This window comes from Mus musculus, chromosome 8, assembly GCF_000001635.26.
Source record: "Mus musculus strain C57BL/6J chromosome 8, GRCm38.p6 C57BL/6J".
Lineage (NCBI taxonomy): Eukaryota > Metazoa > Chordata > Mammalia > Rodentia > Muridae > Mus > Mus musculus.
This window is the reverse complement of record NC_000074.6, coordinates 119,595,112-119,610,589: the sequence shown is the minus strand read 5'-3', so window position 1 is coordinate 119,610,589 and position 15,478 is coordinate 119,595,112. Positions and strand designations below refer to the sequence as shown.

The 15,478-nt window shown below is 52.6% G+C and overlaps 2 protein-coding genes and 1 pseudogene across 4 annotated transcripts in view; 2 read left to right on the top strand and 1 right to left on the bottom strand.

Moving 5' to 3' along the window:
* Positions 1 to 5,383: 5,383 nt before the first annotated feature.
* On the top strand, positions 5,384 to 12,616 carry Taf1c (TATA-box binding protein associated factor, RNA polymerase I, C). Of its 3 annotated transcripts, none has more exons than NR_166169.1 (15): positions 5,384 to 5,455; positions 6,212 to 6,350; positions 7,125 to 7,209; positions 7,343 to 7,440; positions 7,511 to 7,600; positions 7,686 to 7,832; positions 8,810 to 9,048; positions 9,158 to 9,274; positions 9,362 to 9,479; positions 9,568 to 9,639; positions 9,794 to 9,929; positions 10,019 to 10,156; positions 10,600 to 10,774; positions 10,872 to 11,009; positions 11,087 to 12,616. NR_166169.1 is itself a non-coding variant. In NM_021441.3 (15 exons), exons 2-15 carry the CDS (start codon positions 6,213 to 6,215, stop codon positions 11,977 to 11,979), a joined length of 2,511 nt encoding a protein of 836 aa, NP_067416.2. In that variant the 5' UTR covers positions 5,384 to 5,455; position 6,212; the 3' UTR covers positions 11,980 to 12,616. The 3 variants fall into 3 exon arrangements, 2 of the variants coding, with proteins under 2 accessions (NP_067416.2, NP_001365830.1); NM_021441.3 differs by having other exon boundaries at positions 7,686 to 7,759; NM_001378901.1 differs by lacking the exons at positions 5,384 to 5,455; positions 6,212 to 6,350; positions 7,125 to 7,209; ... (1 more) ...; positions 7,511 to 7,600; positions 7,686 to 7,832 and adding an exon at positions 7,944 to 8,703.
* Positions 7,945 to 8,460, top strand: Rps13-ps4 (ribosomal protein S13, pseudogene 4; annotated as a pseudogene).
* Dnaaf1 (dynein, axonemal assembly factor 1) overlaps positions 12,136 to 15,478 on the bottom strand; it is a 23,220-nt gene continuing 19,877 nt past the window's right edge. The window contains exons 10-12 of the mRNA NM_026648.4: positions 14,587 to 14,646; positions 13,507 to 13,903; positions 12,136 to 13,019 (exon numbers count right to left, since the gene is read on the bottom strand). Of these exons, the coding sequence (NP_080924.1) occupies positions 12,925 to 13,019; positions 13,507 to 13,903; positions 14,587 to 14,646 (552 nt within the window). The 3' untranslated portion in view covers positions 12,136 to 12,924. The remainder of the gene's footprint in view (positions 13,020 to 13,506; positions 13,904 to 14,586; positions 14,647 to 15,478) is intronic.

Below are 15,478 nucleotides of genomic sequence, written 5' to 3'. Positions count from 1 at the left end.
AGTAAGCCATGACCTAACCAATCTGATTGTCACCGTGTCCATGACATGGGACAACAGAGCTGATGCGGCTTTTCTTTCCTTTTCTTTTCTTTCCTTCTTTCCTCTTTTTCTTTCTTCTTTTTCTCTTTATTTCTCTCTCTCTCTCTCTCTCTCTCTCTCTCTCTCTCTCTCTCTCTCTCTCTCGGAGAAGACTTTTGTAAAACTCTAACTGTTTGGGGTCTGGGGATTGCCACACAAACCATACGCACACCAACCTCAGTTAAGCAAGAGTAGTTTAATAAATGCACTTCATAATAATGGGCGTCCAGGACCACAAGAAGGAAAAACCTAATTGTGGCACCAGTCTGTCCTCAGGGCAGACCTTTTTTGTTTGTTTGTTTTGTTTTGTTTTGAGACAGAGTTTCTCTGTATAACCCTGGCTGTCCTGGAACTCACTCTGTAGATCAGGCTGGCCTCGAACCCAGAAATCCGCCTGCCTCTGCCTCCCGAGTGCTGGGATTAAAGGCGTGCGCCACCACTGCCAGGTGAGATAACAGAGCATGAGTATTATAATAGTGACTTTTTGGCTTACTAGTAGCATTCTTTGGTGTCAGCCACAAAAACCACCGTGAGCTCATACGTAGGTGCAGGAAGGGCTGCCCAGTGGTCAGCGCAACTTAAGACATAACAGTTCATGTTGACCTTTGATCTGATGGGTCCTATGTACTGCTTTGTGGAATTTCTTAAGATCAGCAACCCTCATGCAGAACATGCAGAACATGCAGAACATACCAAACAAAACAGGGTATGTGGTCAGCATGTCCTGGAGCCAAATCACTTTTCTGTGTCAGTGACTGGCAGGCATGTTACAGCAACAATAGGAAATAGCTGGCAGGCAGGGCTGGAGAGATGGTTCAGCAGTTAAGAGCACTGATTGTACTTCTGAAGGTCCTGAGTTCAAATCCCAGCAACCACATGGTGGCTCACAACCATCTGTAATGAGATCTGATGGCCTCTTCTGTGGTGTCTGAAGACAGCTACAGCATACTTGCATATAATTAATAAATAAATCTTTGGGCCAGAGTGAGCAGGGGGTGGGGTGAGAAGAAAAAAGTATCTGAAGTCAGCTATAGTGTACTTACATATAATAAATAAATAAACCTTTTAAAAAAAAAAGGAAGGAAGAAAGAAAGAACTGGCTGGCAGACATGGAACAAAATGGGGATGGGGGAGGCTCCACAGAATACGCACAGAAAACGGTCTGGACTCTTCATGCTGAACATGCCCTTGGGTTGTGGAATATGAGTTCTCTAGCCATGGCATGGCCATTGCCATCCTGAAGAGAGGTGGACTGTGATTTTGAAAGACCCACAATGTGAGGACTCCCCCACATTCACACTCAGGAGAGACGACACCCCAAATCACTCACGAGAAACGGTCTTGATGTAAACCGCAAGAGGACTTTTATTCCAGGTGCGCTCTGGGGCCCACAGTTGTACACCATGCAGGGTTAGAGGGCCATGGGCCCCAAGTAGCTGGGTAAGGGGATATTTAAAGGAAGAAACTACAACTCAAGGGGGTGGGGAGGGCGTTGTTGGAAAATACCAAAAATACCAGTTAAGAGTCACGAGGAAGTGGGAAGTCACAAGAAAAATACCTGATAATTGTGTGGTTATTTCTCAAGACAGTTTCTATGAGTCTCTAACAATTGCACATTTGCATAGCATGTTCCATGAATGGTCAGGGTGACCTTCTTTTGAACAAACACTCTCTGAACCCAGGAAGCAGGTGGGTGAAAGAATGTCACTATCTGTTTTATGATTAGCATGCCTTGGAGCATTGAGTCACAAAGGTCACATTCTCAAGCCTGGGCCTAAAGGCCTAGTTTTTTTGTTTTTATGTTACACTTTTTCAATTTCACTTCCTAGGTCAAGTCTGTGAAAGTTCCCCAATGGAAGGAAGGCTTAGGGTCATCAGGCCCTCATAAAATTATAGCTGCTCCCTCCTTCTCTTACCCCACAGCACACAGCCCTGCCCAGCTTCAGATGGTTTCAGCAGATGCTGGAATGTGTTGCAGACAGAGGGATAACTTAAGAGTGGTAGAACGTGTATCTATTCTCCCATGCTGCAATGGGTTTTTGGGGGTGGTATAGCTGTTTGGAGGATCACCCACCCTTCCATAAGAAACTCCAATGAAGCCGGGCAGTGGTGGCGCACGCCTTTAATCCCAGCACTTGGGAAGCAGAGGTAGGCGGATTTCTGAGTTTGAGGCCAGCCTGGTCTACAGAGTGAGTTCCAGGACAGCCAGAGCTACACAGAGATACCCTGTCTCGAAAAACAACAACAACAACAAATAAATAAATAAATAAATAAAAAAGAAAAAGAAAAAGAAAAAAGAAGAAAGAAAAAAGAAAAAAAGAAAGAAAGAAACTCCAATGAACTCCTCTGTTCACTGAGCCAGATTTGAACAGGATCCTTTCTTTGAGTTTGCACTGCCTCCTTTACTGAGGCGAATAGGTACAAACAGTTGGGGGATGGGACAGGATACCGCGTGAGCAGCACTCAGACACCAGTCATCCACAAAGCCCTTCCTCTCCTCTGTCTCCTATCCTTTCTTAATGAAACTTGCTTTCTTTCAGGGGCCTCAAGCAGTGCATCTTCTGTCTCCTGGCATCCTCCTGTTTGGCACCTGTAGGGCAGCACTCCATGAGAGAAAACACTAAGAAAGGGAAGATGGAAGGAGGCCATCTGACTCCCGGAACTTTCCAAACACAAACTAGCTGGAAACTGACAATCTGCAAATTGATTTTTTTTTTTTTGTATGTAAACCAGGCTGGCCTTGAATTTAGAAATCTGCCTGCCTCTGCCTCCCAAGTGCTGGGATTAAAGGCCTGGGCCACCACTGCCCAGCTTGCAAATTGATTTAAAAACAAAACAAAACAAAACACAAAAAACAGGGCCCAATTTATTCCAATCTTGCCTTCAACTTGCTATGTAGCCAAAAAAACCTTGAACCGCTGGTTCTTCTGTCTCTTCTGCAGAGAGGAGAGCTGGGATTACAGATGTGAGCCACCACTGGCTTGTGTGGTGCTGGGAATGAGACCCAAGGCTTTGTGCATGCTAAGCCAACAGACACTATACCGCTGAGCTCCCTCCCCTGGCTCCTTGCAAACAGATCCTTTGTTAGTTTGTTTTTGTTTAGATACAAGGTTTCCTTGTGTAGCTCTGGCTGTCCCTGAACTCATTCTGTAGACCAGACTAGCCTCAAACTGGAAGATCCAGCTGCCTCTGTTTCCCAAGTATTGGGACTAAAGGCTTGTACCACCACACCCCACACAAATTGATCCTTTAAAGCAGTGTTTCTCATTTATGTGGGCTATGGGTCAGCAGTGTTACCCCAGACCCACTAAATTAGACACTCAGCCCGGCAAACTGTTTTTTATTTTGTTTTTGTTTTTGTGTTTTGAGACAGAGTTTCTCTGTGTAACAGCCCTGGCTGTCCTGGAACTTGCTCTGTAGACCAGGCTGGCCTCAAACTCACAGAGATCTGCCTGTTTCTGTGTCTCTTGAGGGTGGGATTAAAGATGTGTGTTACCACACCCAACTGCTCAGCAAACTGCTTTAACATACCTCTAGGTAGCCCCTGATGTACCTTGATATCAAGATACAGGGATAATGGTGCATTTCTAGCTAGACAGTGGTGCTAAAGCCATAAGCAGGGAATTCCTGTATTACCCAGCAATGGGAAAGAGGTTGACTCAAACACAGCCCTCATCTTACAGAGAAGGCAGCTGACAGTCAGACATGGGGGTACACACCTTTAATCCCATTATCAGGAGGCAGAGACAGGTAGATCTCTGAGTTTGAAACCAACTTGCTTTACAGAGCAAACTCCAGGACAACCAGGGCTACACATAGAGAAACCCTGTCTCAAAAAAAAAAATCAATAAAATAATAATAGTAATAAAGTTATGCATGAGCCAAATAGACACCAACGAGCATGCCCCCATATGATGGCTAGTTTTGGTGGTCAACTGAATATTTGAAATTAACTGGGACCCAAACTGCTGGGCACACTTGTGAGGAAGTTTAAAAAAAATTATTTATTTATTTATTATATGCAAGTACACTGTAGCTGTCTTCAGAGGCACCAGTAGAGGGCATCAAACCCCATTACAGATGGTTGTGAGCCACCATGTGGTTGCTGGAATTTGAACTCAGGACTTTGGGAAGAGCTGTCAGTGCTCTTAACCGCTGAGCCATCTCTCCAGCCCTGTGAGGGATTTTCTTAATCAGATTATTTGAAGGAGGAAGAGCCATCCTAAATCACCTTCTGGTGGCAGCCCAGATAAAAGAAATGGAAAAAGAAACCATGATTTGTGCCTGCTGGACCTCACCCTCACCGGCAAAACCATTTATTTTATGGCATTGCTGAAGTTTTCCTTTCAGTATTCAAATCAATTTCTTTAGGATTCCAACAGAGACTGAAGCTCGGCGGCTCTTTAGGAATGGCCCAGGACTACAGCACCAGATCAGAACTGCTGAGACAACCAGCCTCGTGGACGGAACAGTACCAAATTCTCCTTGCCATTTCTGTCATAAGACAGCTATTATTGAACTACGCAGATCACAGCCTGTAAGCCGGTCTAATAAAATCTCCTCTATTCCATACTCATTCAATCAGTTCTGTTCCTTTAGAGATCCCTTAATAAACTCAGGAACACAGATTTTTCTCCCTGAATAACTTGCTCCACCATGAAGACCGATTTATGAAGTTCTGATAATTACAGGACAAAGGAAAGTCAAACCCAAAGAAGTCGTCAAACACATTGGCGGGAATGTCATGTAGGTAGGTTGCAGTGACGCAGGAGAATCTGTTCCTTGTCTCGATTCTATCTGAAGATATTCTTAGCCTCCAGGCGATGGAAAGCAAGTGGTCAGCAGAGCCACGCGTCCTAAGTTTTACGCGATAGTGTCAGGACCAAGGCAACTTACAGGCAGAGCCCAGGACTCGCTGCATGCGAGCGAGTTTGAACAGATCCCCCAAAACTCGCAGGTGCACACACAAGGAATATTAGCTTGAGAATGACAAGCTAATATTCCCTCCTGGCCCCTGTTAAAGCCACACATGCACCCAGAGGTGTCTATGAAGCGGATTCTAGGACTTGTGGGTAATAAATACAGTGCGTGGCTCATCGGAGGTGCTCACTTGTTCGTTGAGAGGATCAATTCAAGCTTCTCAACACTTTTGTGAAATAGGATGGAAATTTCATAGCTTAGGCGCCACGACCATGCATATTGGCCCTCAGCTCTGCAGGTGGCGCTGGAGGACTCGGTTAGATGATCTGGGGGCGGGACTTCCTGTTTCTCGGGCGAACTTCCGGCCTGATCCGGAAAACAGTTTAGTCTGCTCCAACAGTTGTGGGTGGCGGCGTTGAGGTTCGGCACTCTGGCTCCTTTGCGGCCCCGGGGTCAGGTGAGGCTGTTGCGGGAATGCTGAGAGCACGTGGCAGACCACGTGGCTATAGAGACTGGTCGATTACAGCGCTGAGGCTCGTCCTAGATGCTGGCCACGAGGGAGGGCGGTCCGGGAACACTTGTGGTTACTACACACCGGTTTTCAGTTCAGACTCTAAATTCAGCGCCTTCACGTCTTGTCCAGCGGGTACTAGTGCTCTGCTGGTGCTCTTATTGCGGATGTTAGATTTAATTTTTACTAAAAATGAGGGCTGACTTGACAGTTACTGCTTCTAAAGAGTTCCTGCATTTATTCAGCCCACGGGCATTTTCGGAGAAGCCTGTGTTTGGCAGTGGGGAAGCAGGAATAGTACGCAGCCCATGTCCACAGAGGGGTGGAAGAAAGTCAGCCTGCTACTGTCATGCGCAGCGCGTTGATGAACGCTCAGCCTTCATCGGCATCACTTGGTCCTCCACACTCTCCCCTTTGTATATTCTGTGGTTGCTTATCTCTTTGGCACTTTACCTGCCACGAGGCCTTTTGCGATCACTTTCTCCCCAGCCCCTCTTCCAAGGTGTGAGCAGAGATATCTGTCTGGCTGCCCTCAAGAGAGTGAGCAGTCCTTGGGCAGCCCTGCTGACGCGCTGGCATTAGGCATAGTCTGGTCTTTATCTGCTACCTTGTAGTGGTCTCCCCTACTGTGTTCTGAGAACCCTGGTGCACTGTTGAGACTCCTAATGAAGGCGTGTGTAACGTTAGATACATTCTCTCCAGGATGGACTTCCCTGGCACCCTGCGCCCTTCATTGTTTAAGGCCGGTCCACTTGGCATGACTGATGGCCCTGACCTGTCCTTCATGTGCAGCTGGAGAGATGCACTGACCCTGCCAGGGTCCCAGCCACAGAACTGCAAGGTGAGGATGGAAATAGGGTCCTTTCCTTGGTCTGTTCCTCCTCCTTGCTCACTTATTGGGAAAAGAGGTCTAGGCAGCTGCTACTTGAGCTGCGCACCGGTTGCCCTGCTGTCCAGACAGTGTCTCTCAACAGAGGCTGTGGCTCCTCTTTCCTCGCTCCCTCTCCCTGGGTTCAGCAGGTGTTTATGTGTTGGGGTCCTTACAGGCCCAGGAGCCCAGCATGAGGAAGTCAGGCAACCCCACCTAAGGGACTTCCAGTTATGGTGAGAGACTGTACACCAACGGGCAGACCTTTTATAGTGTGGCCTTGACTTGCCTGAATTAGTGGAATGCCAGGGGCAGGATTTCTGCTCTTGGGAGGTCCATCTCTAGCAGCCTTGTATTGAGTACATTGAGGAGAGCATGTCAAAGAGAGGGTGTTGGGGGAGGGGAGTTCTTGGTCCTTGGGACAAGGGTGCCCACTGAATGGCAGGACTCAGAGGAGATAGCTGAGGAAGTTGGAGCTCATTGGGTTGTGGGTAGGCAGTCATGACTTAGGCGCTTCCTTTGAAAGCTGCTGTGAATGAAGTTTAGAATTCAGTTCAGACTCTGGAGTCGGTTGCCTGGGTTCAAGTCCATGCCTGTTTGTTGCTTCTGTCACCTAGGGCGGCAGCCTCATGCTTCAGGGTTCCTCATTAGCGAAGTGACCACCTTTTCACATTTGTCCCGAGGACTGAGTTAGTTAATTGGCAGGGATTGCACACCTGTCATGTTATTGCTGCCCCGTTTCCCTAGGATCCGACCTTGTCCTTTGCCAAGAACCTACTGTGGGAGCCATCGACGCCAGGACCCCTCCCCCTCCTGATGCCTCCTGATCCTGGTAAGAGTCTCTCTCCTTTTGGGCCCCCTCCAAGGACCTCAGCCATCACACGCACAAGGGGAACCTCAGACCTCCAGGGGTATCCTGTCCCCATTCCTTCTCAGGTTCTTCTCTGATCTCCTTCTCCCCTTAGATCCCTGGGACCCTGGTGTGACAGCTCAGGACTTCCTTTTCCGGGGAGGTCACTGCTACCAGTACCAGTCTCAGGCTGTGCTGGATGTCACTGAGCAGGTAAGTGTCCCTGGGTGAGACTGGTTCTCAGCGCCTGTGCTATGCTGACTCACACAGCTGTTCCCTCCAGCTCAGCCGCTTCCTGTGGGACCATGGGGACATAGCCTTCGCACCCCTGGGGAGACTCATGCTGGAGAACTTCAGATTGGAGGGGAACCGGGTAAGGAGCCGCCACCACCGGGTGGATGGTCAGCCGCCTCCCTGGTGAGACCCAAGGGTACCAACCTGACAGCCCTTCCCTGCAGGGCTACTCGAAAAAGATGACTATAGTCAGCGCGAAGAAGCTGCTTCAGGACCTCGGCGGACACCAACCCTGGGGGCAAGTAGCCAATGAGAGAGCAGCCATGGACTGGCCTGCCGTGAGATGTGGAAGGACCTGGGACACTGACCAGGTTTTCGTCATAGTGGCTTTTCCAGCCCCACACAGTCCTGAGCCATGAGTTCACAAAATCCCCGGCAGCGTAAGGGAAAAGCAGATTGGTCATTGGTAAACCTTAGGCGTGGGCTGCCAGACCTCCACCATCATGGGTCGCATGCACGCTCCCGGGAAGGGCCTGTCCCAGTCGGCGCTGCCCTACCGCCGTAGCGTCCCCACGTGGCTGAAGTTGACGTCTGACGACGTGAAGGAAAAGATTTACAAATTGCCCAAGAAAGGCCTGACTCCCTCCCAGATAGGTGTAATCCTGAGGGACTCACACGGGGTGGCCCAGGTCCGTTTTGTGACTGGAAATAAAATCTTGAGAATCCTCAAGTCCAAAGGCCTTGCCCCTGACCTCCCCGAGGATCTCTACCATTTGATTAAGAAAGCTGTTGCTGTCCGAAAGCACCTTGAGAGGAACAGAAAGGATAAGGATGCTAAATTCCGCCTGATTCTGATAGAGAGCAGAATTCACCGATTGGCTCGATACTATAAGACTAAGCGGGTGCTCCCACCCAATTGGAAATATGAGTCATCCACAGCCTCTGCTCTAGTGGCATAAACGCTGTTGTGTGCACAAGCAATAAAATCACTTTGAGTAAAAAAAAAAAAAAAAAAAAAAAAAAAACCTTAGGCGTGGCTACATCCAGGTGTTCGGAGTGTTGACAGGGCTCTCTCGTCCACTTCCATCCCTCTGTTTGACCTGACTCAAGCAGCAACAGGATGGCTACTTGTTCCAAGGGAAGAGTCAGTTTCCGAGCTACCACACAACCCCCAGAAGTCTATGGTTGCCTTGACTGGGAACATCTGCGAGGCACTTGCTAGGAGGCACCGAGATATTCAAGGTTTGGGGTCCAGGAACAGGGAAGGGTATATTCTAGGCAGCTAAGGAAGAGGTTCTCTGCGTGTCCTTCACTGTCCCAGTGTTATCCTCTGCTGCTCTGTCCCTAGGTGTCCCTGGGCTTCCCTCAGCCGCCGGCTGCGTCGCTTCTCCATCGTTGGGGGTCCTGTCCTGAGCAGGTCAGTGTCACTACTCATGGGGAAGCTACTGCATGAAGAGCTGGCCATGCGCTGGGAGCAGCTGCTGATGGATGAGGCCTTCACCGGGGGCGCGTTGGCCTGGCTGCCCGGAAGGACAGCGCGGGCCGGACAGCTGGTCTACCCTAGTGGAGGTGCCTTGGACAAGCTGTGTATCCTTTCTCACTTGGTGGGGATGCTGACACCATCCACAGGGTGGGCCAGGAAAAGAGTGAGCCGGGGCAACCAGAATCTACCCCCAGTCCTTAATCAGGGGCTCAGATTTCCAGGAGGTCAGTGTGACTTCAGGTGGCAACCCCCGGATCCTTGAGAACCCTGGGCACGTCCAGCTGCGGGGACCTGTACGGCAGGTGGTGACCAGCACCGTCCAGGGAGAAAGTAAGATTTCTTCACTCCCTCTTCCTTGTGCAACCATCACCCTCCTACACACACACTCCGCAGGCCTGACCTCCCTGTCCCCCCCAGCGCTTCTGGCCGTCCGCTCTGACTATCACTGTGCCACGTGGAAGATTGATAAGCAGGGGCCACCAGCACTCCTGCAGGTGATGCAGGTGGAGAAAGGGGCCACTGGTATTAGCCTCAGGTAAAGGATGTGGGCTTCCCGGTGCGGACAAGGGTCTGGGAGAAGGGCTGCATTGCTGGCTGATAATGCAGCACCCTGTGCTCTGTAGCCCTCACCTGTCAGGAGAGCTGGCCATCTGCAGCCGTTCCGGAGCTGTTTGTCTGTGGACCCCACAAGCTGGGTAACTACTCTTCCCCAAACCTTCCGTTCTAAAGCAGAACCGCGGCCTTCCGCTCCATGGCCCTAGTCTCCCTTCCCTCTAGCCCAGCCCCTCAACACCCTTGCGCCCCCAGCCCCCACCAGGCCCACACTCATGGCCTGCCTTCCTCCTCAAGGCTGCAGACGATCTACAAGGACACCGAGACGCTTGCCTTCCGTGATCCGTCTCCCTGGCGCTGGGCAGACTTCACTGCCCACCCCCGGGTGCTGACTGTGGGGGACCGCACGGGTGTGAAAATGGTTGACATTCAGGTATCGGTTGAGAGGGTGAGGAGAAGCAGGAGGCGGGAGGCCCATCTCCAGCCTGAAGACTCAGGCTGAGCATGCTGTCCTTCGTCTAGGGCCCACCGGGCTGTGGGCTGCTGCTGTTCCGCGCTGGAGCAGAGGCTGCCTGCCAGAAAGGAGAGCGGGTGCTGCTTGCCCAGTACCTAGGGCAGCCAGGTCAGACCCCTCCATCTCTGCATCTCATCTGCACCCAGGTGAGCGGCAGCCTTCTTTCTCCTTGGGCTCTGATCCAGGCTTCACCAGAGCTTCGGCCAGCAGGCCTGAGGCACAGCCACAGGAACCCAGGAATGATGGGTCCCCGTGCAGGTGGTCTCCCTAGAGGCAGGTGGAATGGGTCATCTGCAAACCTAGATCAGGAGCTGGGAGGCAGCAGAGGTTGACTCTGGCTCAGGACCCCAGTTGGTGCAAGTGTCTACTGTTGGGAGTGTAGGGATGGATGTCAGGGACTTCTGAGAACCCAGCCCAGAAAATACATGTTTTAGGTTGGGTAGGCCAAGTTGGGCGGGACTTGAAGGCTGGTGGGGGTGCCGTCTGTCCTCTGGGTGTTGGGCACCTCCTGCAGGCTGTGTGGCCTGGAGAGGGTTATTGGAGGCTGGTACCAGGTATCCACTAGTCTCACCTTTCTCTTCTTCCTCAGTTCTCGATCTACCTGATGGATGAGCGCCTCCCCCTGGTGCCCATGCTTAAGTGGGACCATGGCTTGCCATCTGCTCCCCTGCTTGCCCGCCTGCTACCCCCAGCTAGCCCTGGCCATCCACGGCCCCTGCTACTGGGGGGCCAGGGTGGGCAGCTGCAGCTGCTTCATATAACAGGTCAGCCAGGCAGGTGGGGGTAAGGGGGCCGGGTGGGGGCTCGTGGGGACATGCTAGTGCTGGGACTGGTGTGCCTAGCTCTCTGTCCTTTCTCCAGGAGAGGGAACTTCCATGCCACAGCTGGCGGGGCCTCCTCAGTCTCTGCCCTCCATCACCGAATCCCTCTCTGCCTTTCCCCTGCTGGAACCTAAGAAGCAGCAGCTGCTGCAGGAACGTCTGGAGGCACCAGTCATAGGTACACTGGGCAGAGGGGCTTGGGGCTGCAGTGGGAGGTGCTGCCAGGCTCTGCAACTCTCCTCCTTCCCTGTCTAGGTCTGGCTGCTGTCCCCCTCTGTGCCTCTGCCCCGGGGCTGTTGCTCTTCCAGCTCTCAGCAGCCGGGGATGTCTTCTACCAGCACCTACGGCTCCTGCAAGCCTCCAGTCCTAGAAAGGTGCCAGAGCAAGCAACAGCACCCTCAGTGGACCAGGTGTCCACGCCCTCTTGGACCCCTCAGGCCAGTGCCCGTTGCAGCCGCTGGTTGGAGGACCTGATGGAGTTGTCCCCCACTCGTCCATTGTGGGTCGCCCCGACCTTCTCCCATCGCCGTTTTCTGGGCCACATGGAGCGGCAGAAGAGCCAAGAGACCATGCCACAGAAGCTCCGAGCAGCCATGGCCAAGGGCCAGCTCCTGCGGCCTGGGGACCTGAGTACACTCCCCAGGGCAGAGCCACCCCCTGCACCTCAGTGCAGCCAACAGGATGAGCTCACTGAGCGCTTGACAGAAGCCTGGGAAGGCCGGGTGACTGCCTGGTGGAGGAGACATCGAGGTGAGACCTCCGAGACCCAGACCCAGTCCAAGCGGCCTAAGCGGCGGACTCAGTTGTCTAGCACCTTCTCCTCATTCACAAGCTACCTGGACTCCCCAGATGCCAGCAGTGCCCCTCGTAGCCAAGACCTCTCTACCTCAGAGGCCCGTCTTCAGTCACCCAGGGTTCCACCCTCCCAGGAGTTGACACAGGAGGTGTGGGGCCAAGGTGTGAAGCGTGAACGCCGGCAGACCCTCCGGGATCACACGGACAAGCTGCCACTTAAGAGGGACACTCCAGGACCTGTGGCTACACCACCCTCCCAGGCCTCTAGCCTCCAGACCATGTCTTTCAGGCAGCAGACGCCTGTCCACTCTGGCTCCCAGCCTCCCCAGAAGAAGCCACGAATGGGCTTCTGAGTGGGGAAAGCCATATCTGAGAACCTAGCCTTCATCCTGGAGTGCTGCACTGAGCTCAGCCACTCCAGGGCAGAGCCTCCTCTGCCTCTGCCATGCAGAGAGCAGTGTGCCCATGGAAACGTGAGCAGTGTAGAACTAGGCTGAAGCAATGGGGAACCAGTCCACTTCGTGTATTTGATGGTAGGATATTCCCGAGAGCTGGCTGCAGAGGCTGCATCAGGATGGCTAATGCTGAGTCCCTGCAGTCCCAAGTCCCCCCAGTCTCCTGCCTTCTCCCACTGCCATTCTCTGGGCCACATGGAGCTGCAGAAAGAGCCAGGAGACCATGCCACAGAAGCTCCGAGCAGCCACGACCAAGGGCCAGCTCCTGTAGCTTGGGGATCTGGCTACGTCTCCAGGGTAGAGCCACCCCCTGCACCTCAGTGCAGCAGGGTTGCTAGAAAGTAGCCTTAGCCTCCTGTCCTCAAAGATGCCCCAGCTCATGTGCTCCCCGAGGTAGCCCAGTGTGGGTCAGCTGTTGGAGGTTGATTGTGCCACAGTGTACATTGGTTCAGTAGGCATTGACGCTTTGACTCTGGGACTGAATAAACCTGTCCACTGGCCATGAGCAGATGGTTATGTGGGCAGAGCAGATGTGTCTGGTGTGTAAAGCCCACTCATTCTACCTTGGGGACATACACAGTACAGTGTGGTGGGGTGGGGTTTCTGACCTCATCAGAAGAGAGCCTGACTGGCAGCCCAATAACGTGCTGACTGTGTGCGTCTTAAAGTGTTTATGTTCTTGTGGGGTCTGTAACCAGGGGATACCGACGTGTTGGGTACAAGGCACATTGGTGTAGCTTCACGCACCTGCCTTGCAGGCTCAAGAGCACAGTGATGCACGGGAGAGGGTGCCCTGCATCTGCTGCGCCACCGCTAGCCCAACAATGTAGACTGCCTTGGGGTTCAGTCCAAGCCAAATTCAATATCTTCTAGGCCTACCCGGGTGCTGGGCTCCTTCGGGTGCACCGAAGACTCTGCTTCATCCTCCGCTCCATCTCCTGAAGAGTTGGGAGAGAACCAATCAGTACTCGGGGAAAGCTGCCCTTCCTGCTGGGCCAGCACAGACTCCTATAAACACTTGAAGACCCACATGGCTGCCAGTCAGATTCTCCTCTGATGAGATCAGAAACCCCTCCTCACTCTACTGTGAGTGTGTGTGTGTGTGTGTCCCCTTGTGCAAGAGGAGCACCGGGAGCATAAGCACCCCAAAAGCACGTACCTAAAATGCACACCCAACCTGGGGTACTCTTCTGTTTGTGCTAACTGCCCAGACAGCCTGTGCCTGCACACGGCACCAGTGCTTTTGTCACTCAGCCCTAGTGTCTGTGGTCCCCTCTTCCAGAGCCTCTGGCCTGGAACCATGGGGCCAGGTGACACACCACGGCCAGACCTAGGAATGGGCAGAAATGCCCATCTGCTCCCTGAGGTTCAGCCAGCTGCACAGGCTCCAGTCCTCCCTATATATAGCCTCTCACAGGGTGTTACCTAGCAGAGTGGCTGCAGGCAGCTGGCTGTCGCTGTCTCCATCTTCACTAGGGTGGGCAAGTGCAGGGTCACTCGCACAGGTTTGGGGCGGCAGTGGCTGGTTTGCTGCTTCCTCTGCCGGCTCATCATTGAGCTCCTGGATGAGGGGGCGTGAGGCCGCTGCACCGCAGTCTTGACCTTGGCTTTCTAAGTCCGTTGTTGCTATTGGCTTACATATGTCTGTGAAAGGCACCGTGGCTGCCGTGGAGGGGCCCTTGGAGATGGCAAATATGTGTGAGAGGGCACCTGTGGCGCCTGTGGGAGTGGCCTCAGACGTGGAGAGGGACAGCTCGTCCAGCTCCGGGTCACTGTCGTCACTCAAGCTGGAAATGGCCTGGATTCTCGGGATGTCTGTCTCCTGGTGAGAGAATGTCAACTGTGTATTCCCTTGGTCACAATGCAGGGAAGCAGAGGCAGGGTAGGGAGGCAGCAGGCTGCTACAGGGCCTCTGGATGAACAAACACCTCAGCCAGCAGATTCTCTGTGCTTCACTCACTCCATACCACACCCCACCAATGCTGGGTCCTAGCCTCTGCCACACCCTAGAGCCCAACAACTCTTCAGACATTGTTCCTAGACGACCTTGGTCCCTGCAGAGCTGTGGCCAGTGTGCTCATTTGGGAATATGAAACCCTCACTCATGAAAAGATCCCCTCCAGAGCCTCTGGGTCTGACAGTTGCTGGTTCCTGGCTCTGCCTTGCCTGTGTGCTCCCGCCCTTCCGTCTAGCTTTAGATGAGTTTGGGCCGTGTGCACGGGAGCACAGCTCAAGGCAGGATGCGCCCAGTTCATTTCATGCAGCCACCAGTAGAGCTTGCAGCAGGAAGCCCAAGTCATTGAAATCAGCCCTTGGAGGGACCAGAGAGCAATGTCCTCAGAAGGAGCAATGTCCTCAGAAGGGCAGTTCACGTTCAGGAGAGAGAGATGGCTTCTAAGGGAAAGGCACGGTGGTGCACTCCTCTAAGCCCAGTACTTCGGAGAGAGGCAGGTGAGGGCTGCCATGGTTGAGGCCAGTCTGGGCTTTAGGGAAGGGGATGCTGACCTTTATCTGGTCTTCCACAGACACATCTGTACCCTCAGCATCTTCCAAGTCAGGAAGGTCCTGAAAGAGTCAGCGACCACATACATTGTCATCCAGAGACACAGTGGAAGAAAGTATCAACAGGAGACAAGGGAACTGTCACCAAGGCCCCTCAGTAGCTCCTACCCATGGCCACCAGACCTCAGCATGCTCAAAGCCACACTGGCACTTCAAGTGTGGGTAGTTGAAGAGGGTTTGCAGGCTAGGCACAGCTGGTTGTTACAGCTTCTTCACTCTGTTCTGTCACAGGGAACTCAAAAGTGCCTGTTACACATTAGTCTGGGCCTCGTGTACCTCCTGAAACTCAGAAAACCACAGCGCTATTTCCTAGATGTGTGGTCTTGGGCAAACTGTTTAACCACTGTTTCTCCCATTCCTACTCTGTAATATTGGGATGATAATCCTACCTATCTCAGAGCCCTGACCATACCATGCCTTGAGCAAGGCAGTCTCAGACTCCACTACGTCTTCACTGTGCCCTGGACAGTCAGTTCTCAATTCAAAGCTGAGGCTTTGAGCAGGCAGAGTGAGCCTCAGTTCACATGGGTTTGCTCCACTGAATTGCAGCTCTTGGGACAATGTGACAGTGTGTGCTTTCTCATGTCTTGCATGCAGGAAATACATTGTATTGTCATTAAATAGGAGGAGCTTTGGGGAGTGATAACATAGCTCTAACCCAACATTTGCTGGAGGGACCCTAGACAATCACACCATGGTGAACCTACAGGAAGCAGAGTGGAGACCAGCCAATGAGGTGGTCAGAACCACCCACACGACTGGGTGTGAGGCCCAGCAGACTCAAGAGATTCAGTGTGACCTTAGGGCTGGCCACAGAACTGCTCTGCACTGTAAT

What these genes read in the sequence shown, in the direction of transcription:
- Taf1c (NM_021441.3), top strand. Translation starts at nt 6,213, where the DNA reads ATGGACTTCCCTGGCACCCTGCGCCCTTCATTGTTTAAGGCCGGTCCA. An exon ending in TCAGATTGGAGGGGAACCGG is followed by an intron (nt 7,601 to 7,685) that starts GTAAGGAGCCGC and finishes CCTTCCCTGCAG; the next exon opens with GGCTACTCGAAAAAGATGAC. An exon ending in TGAAAATGGTTGACATTCAG is followed by an intron (nt 9,930 to 10,018) that starts GTATCGGTTGAG and finishes TCCTTCGTCTAG; the next exon opens with GGCCCACCGGGCTGTGGGCT.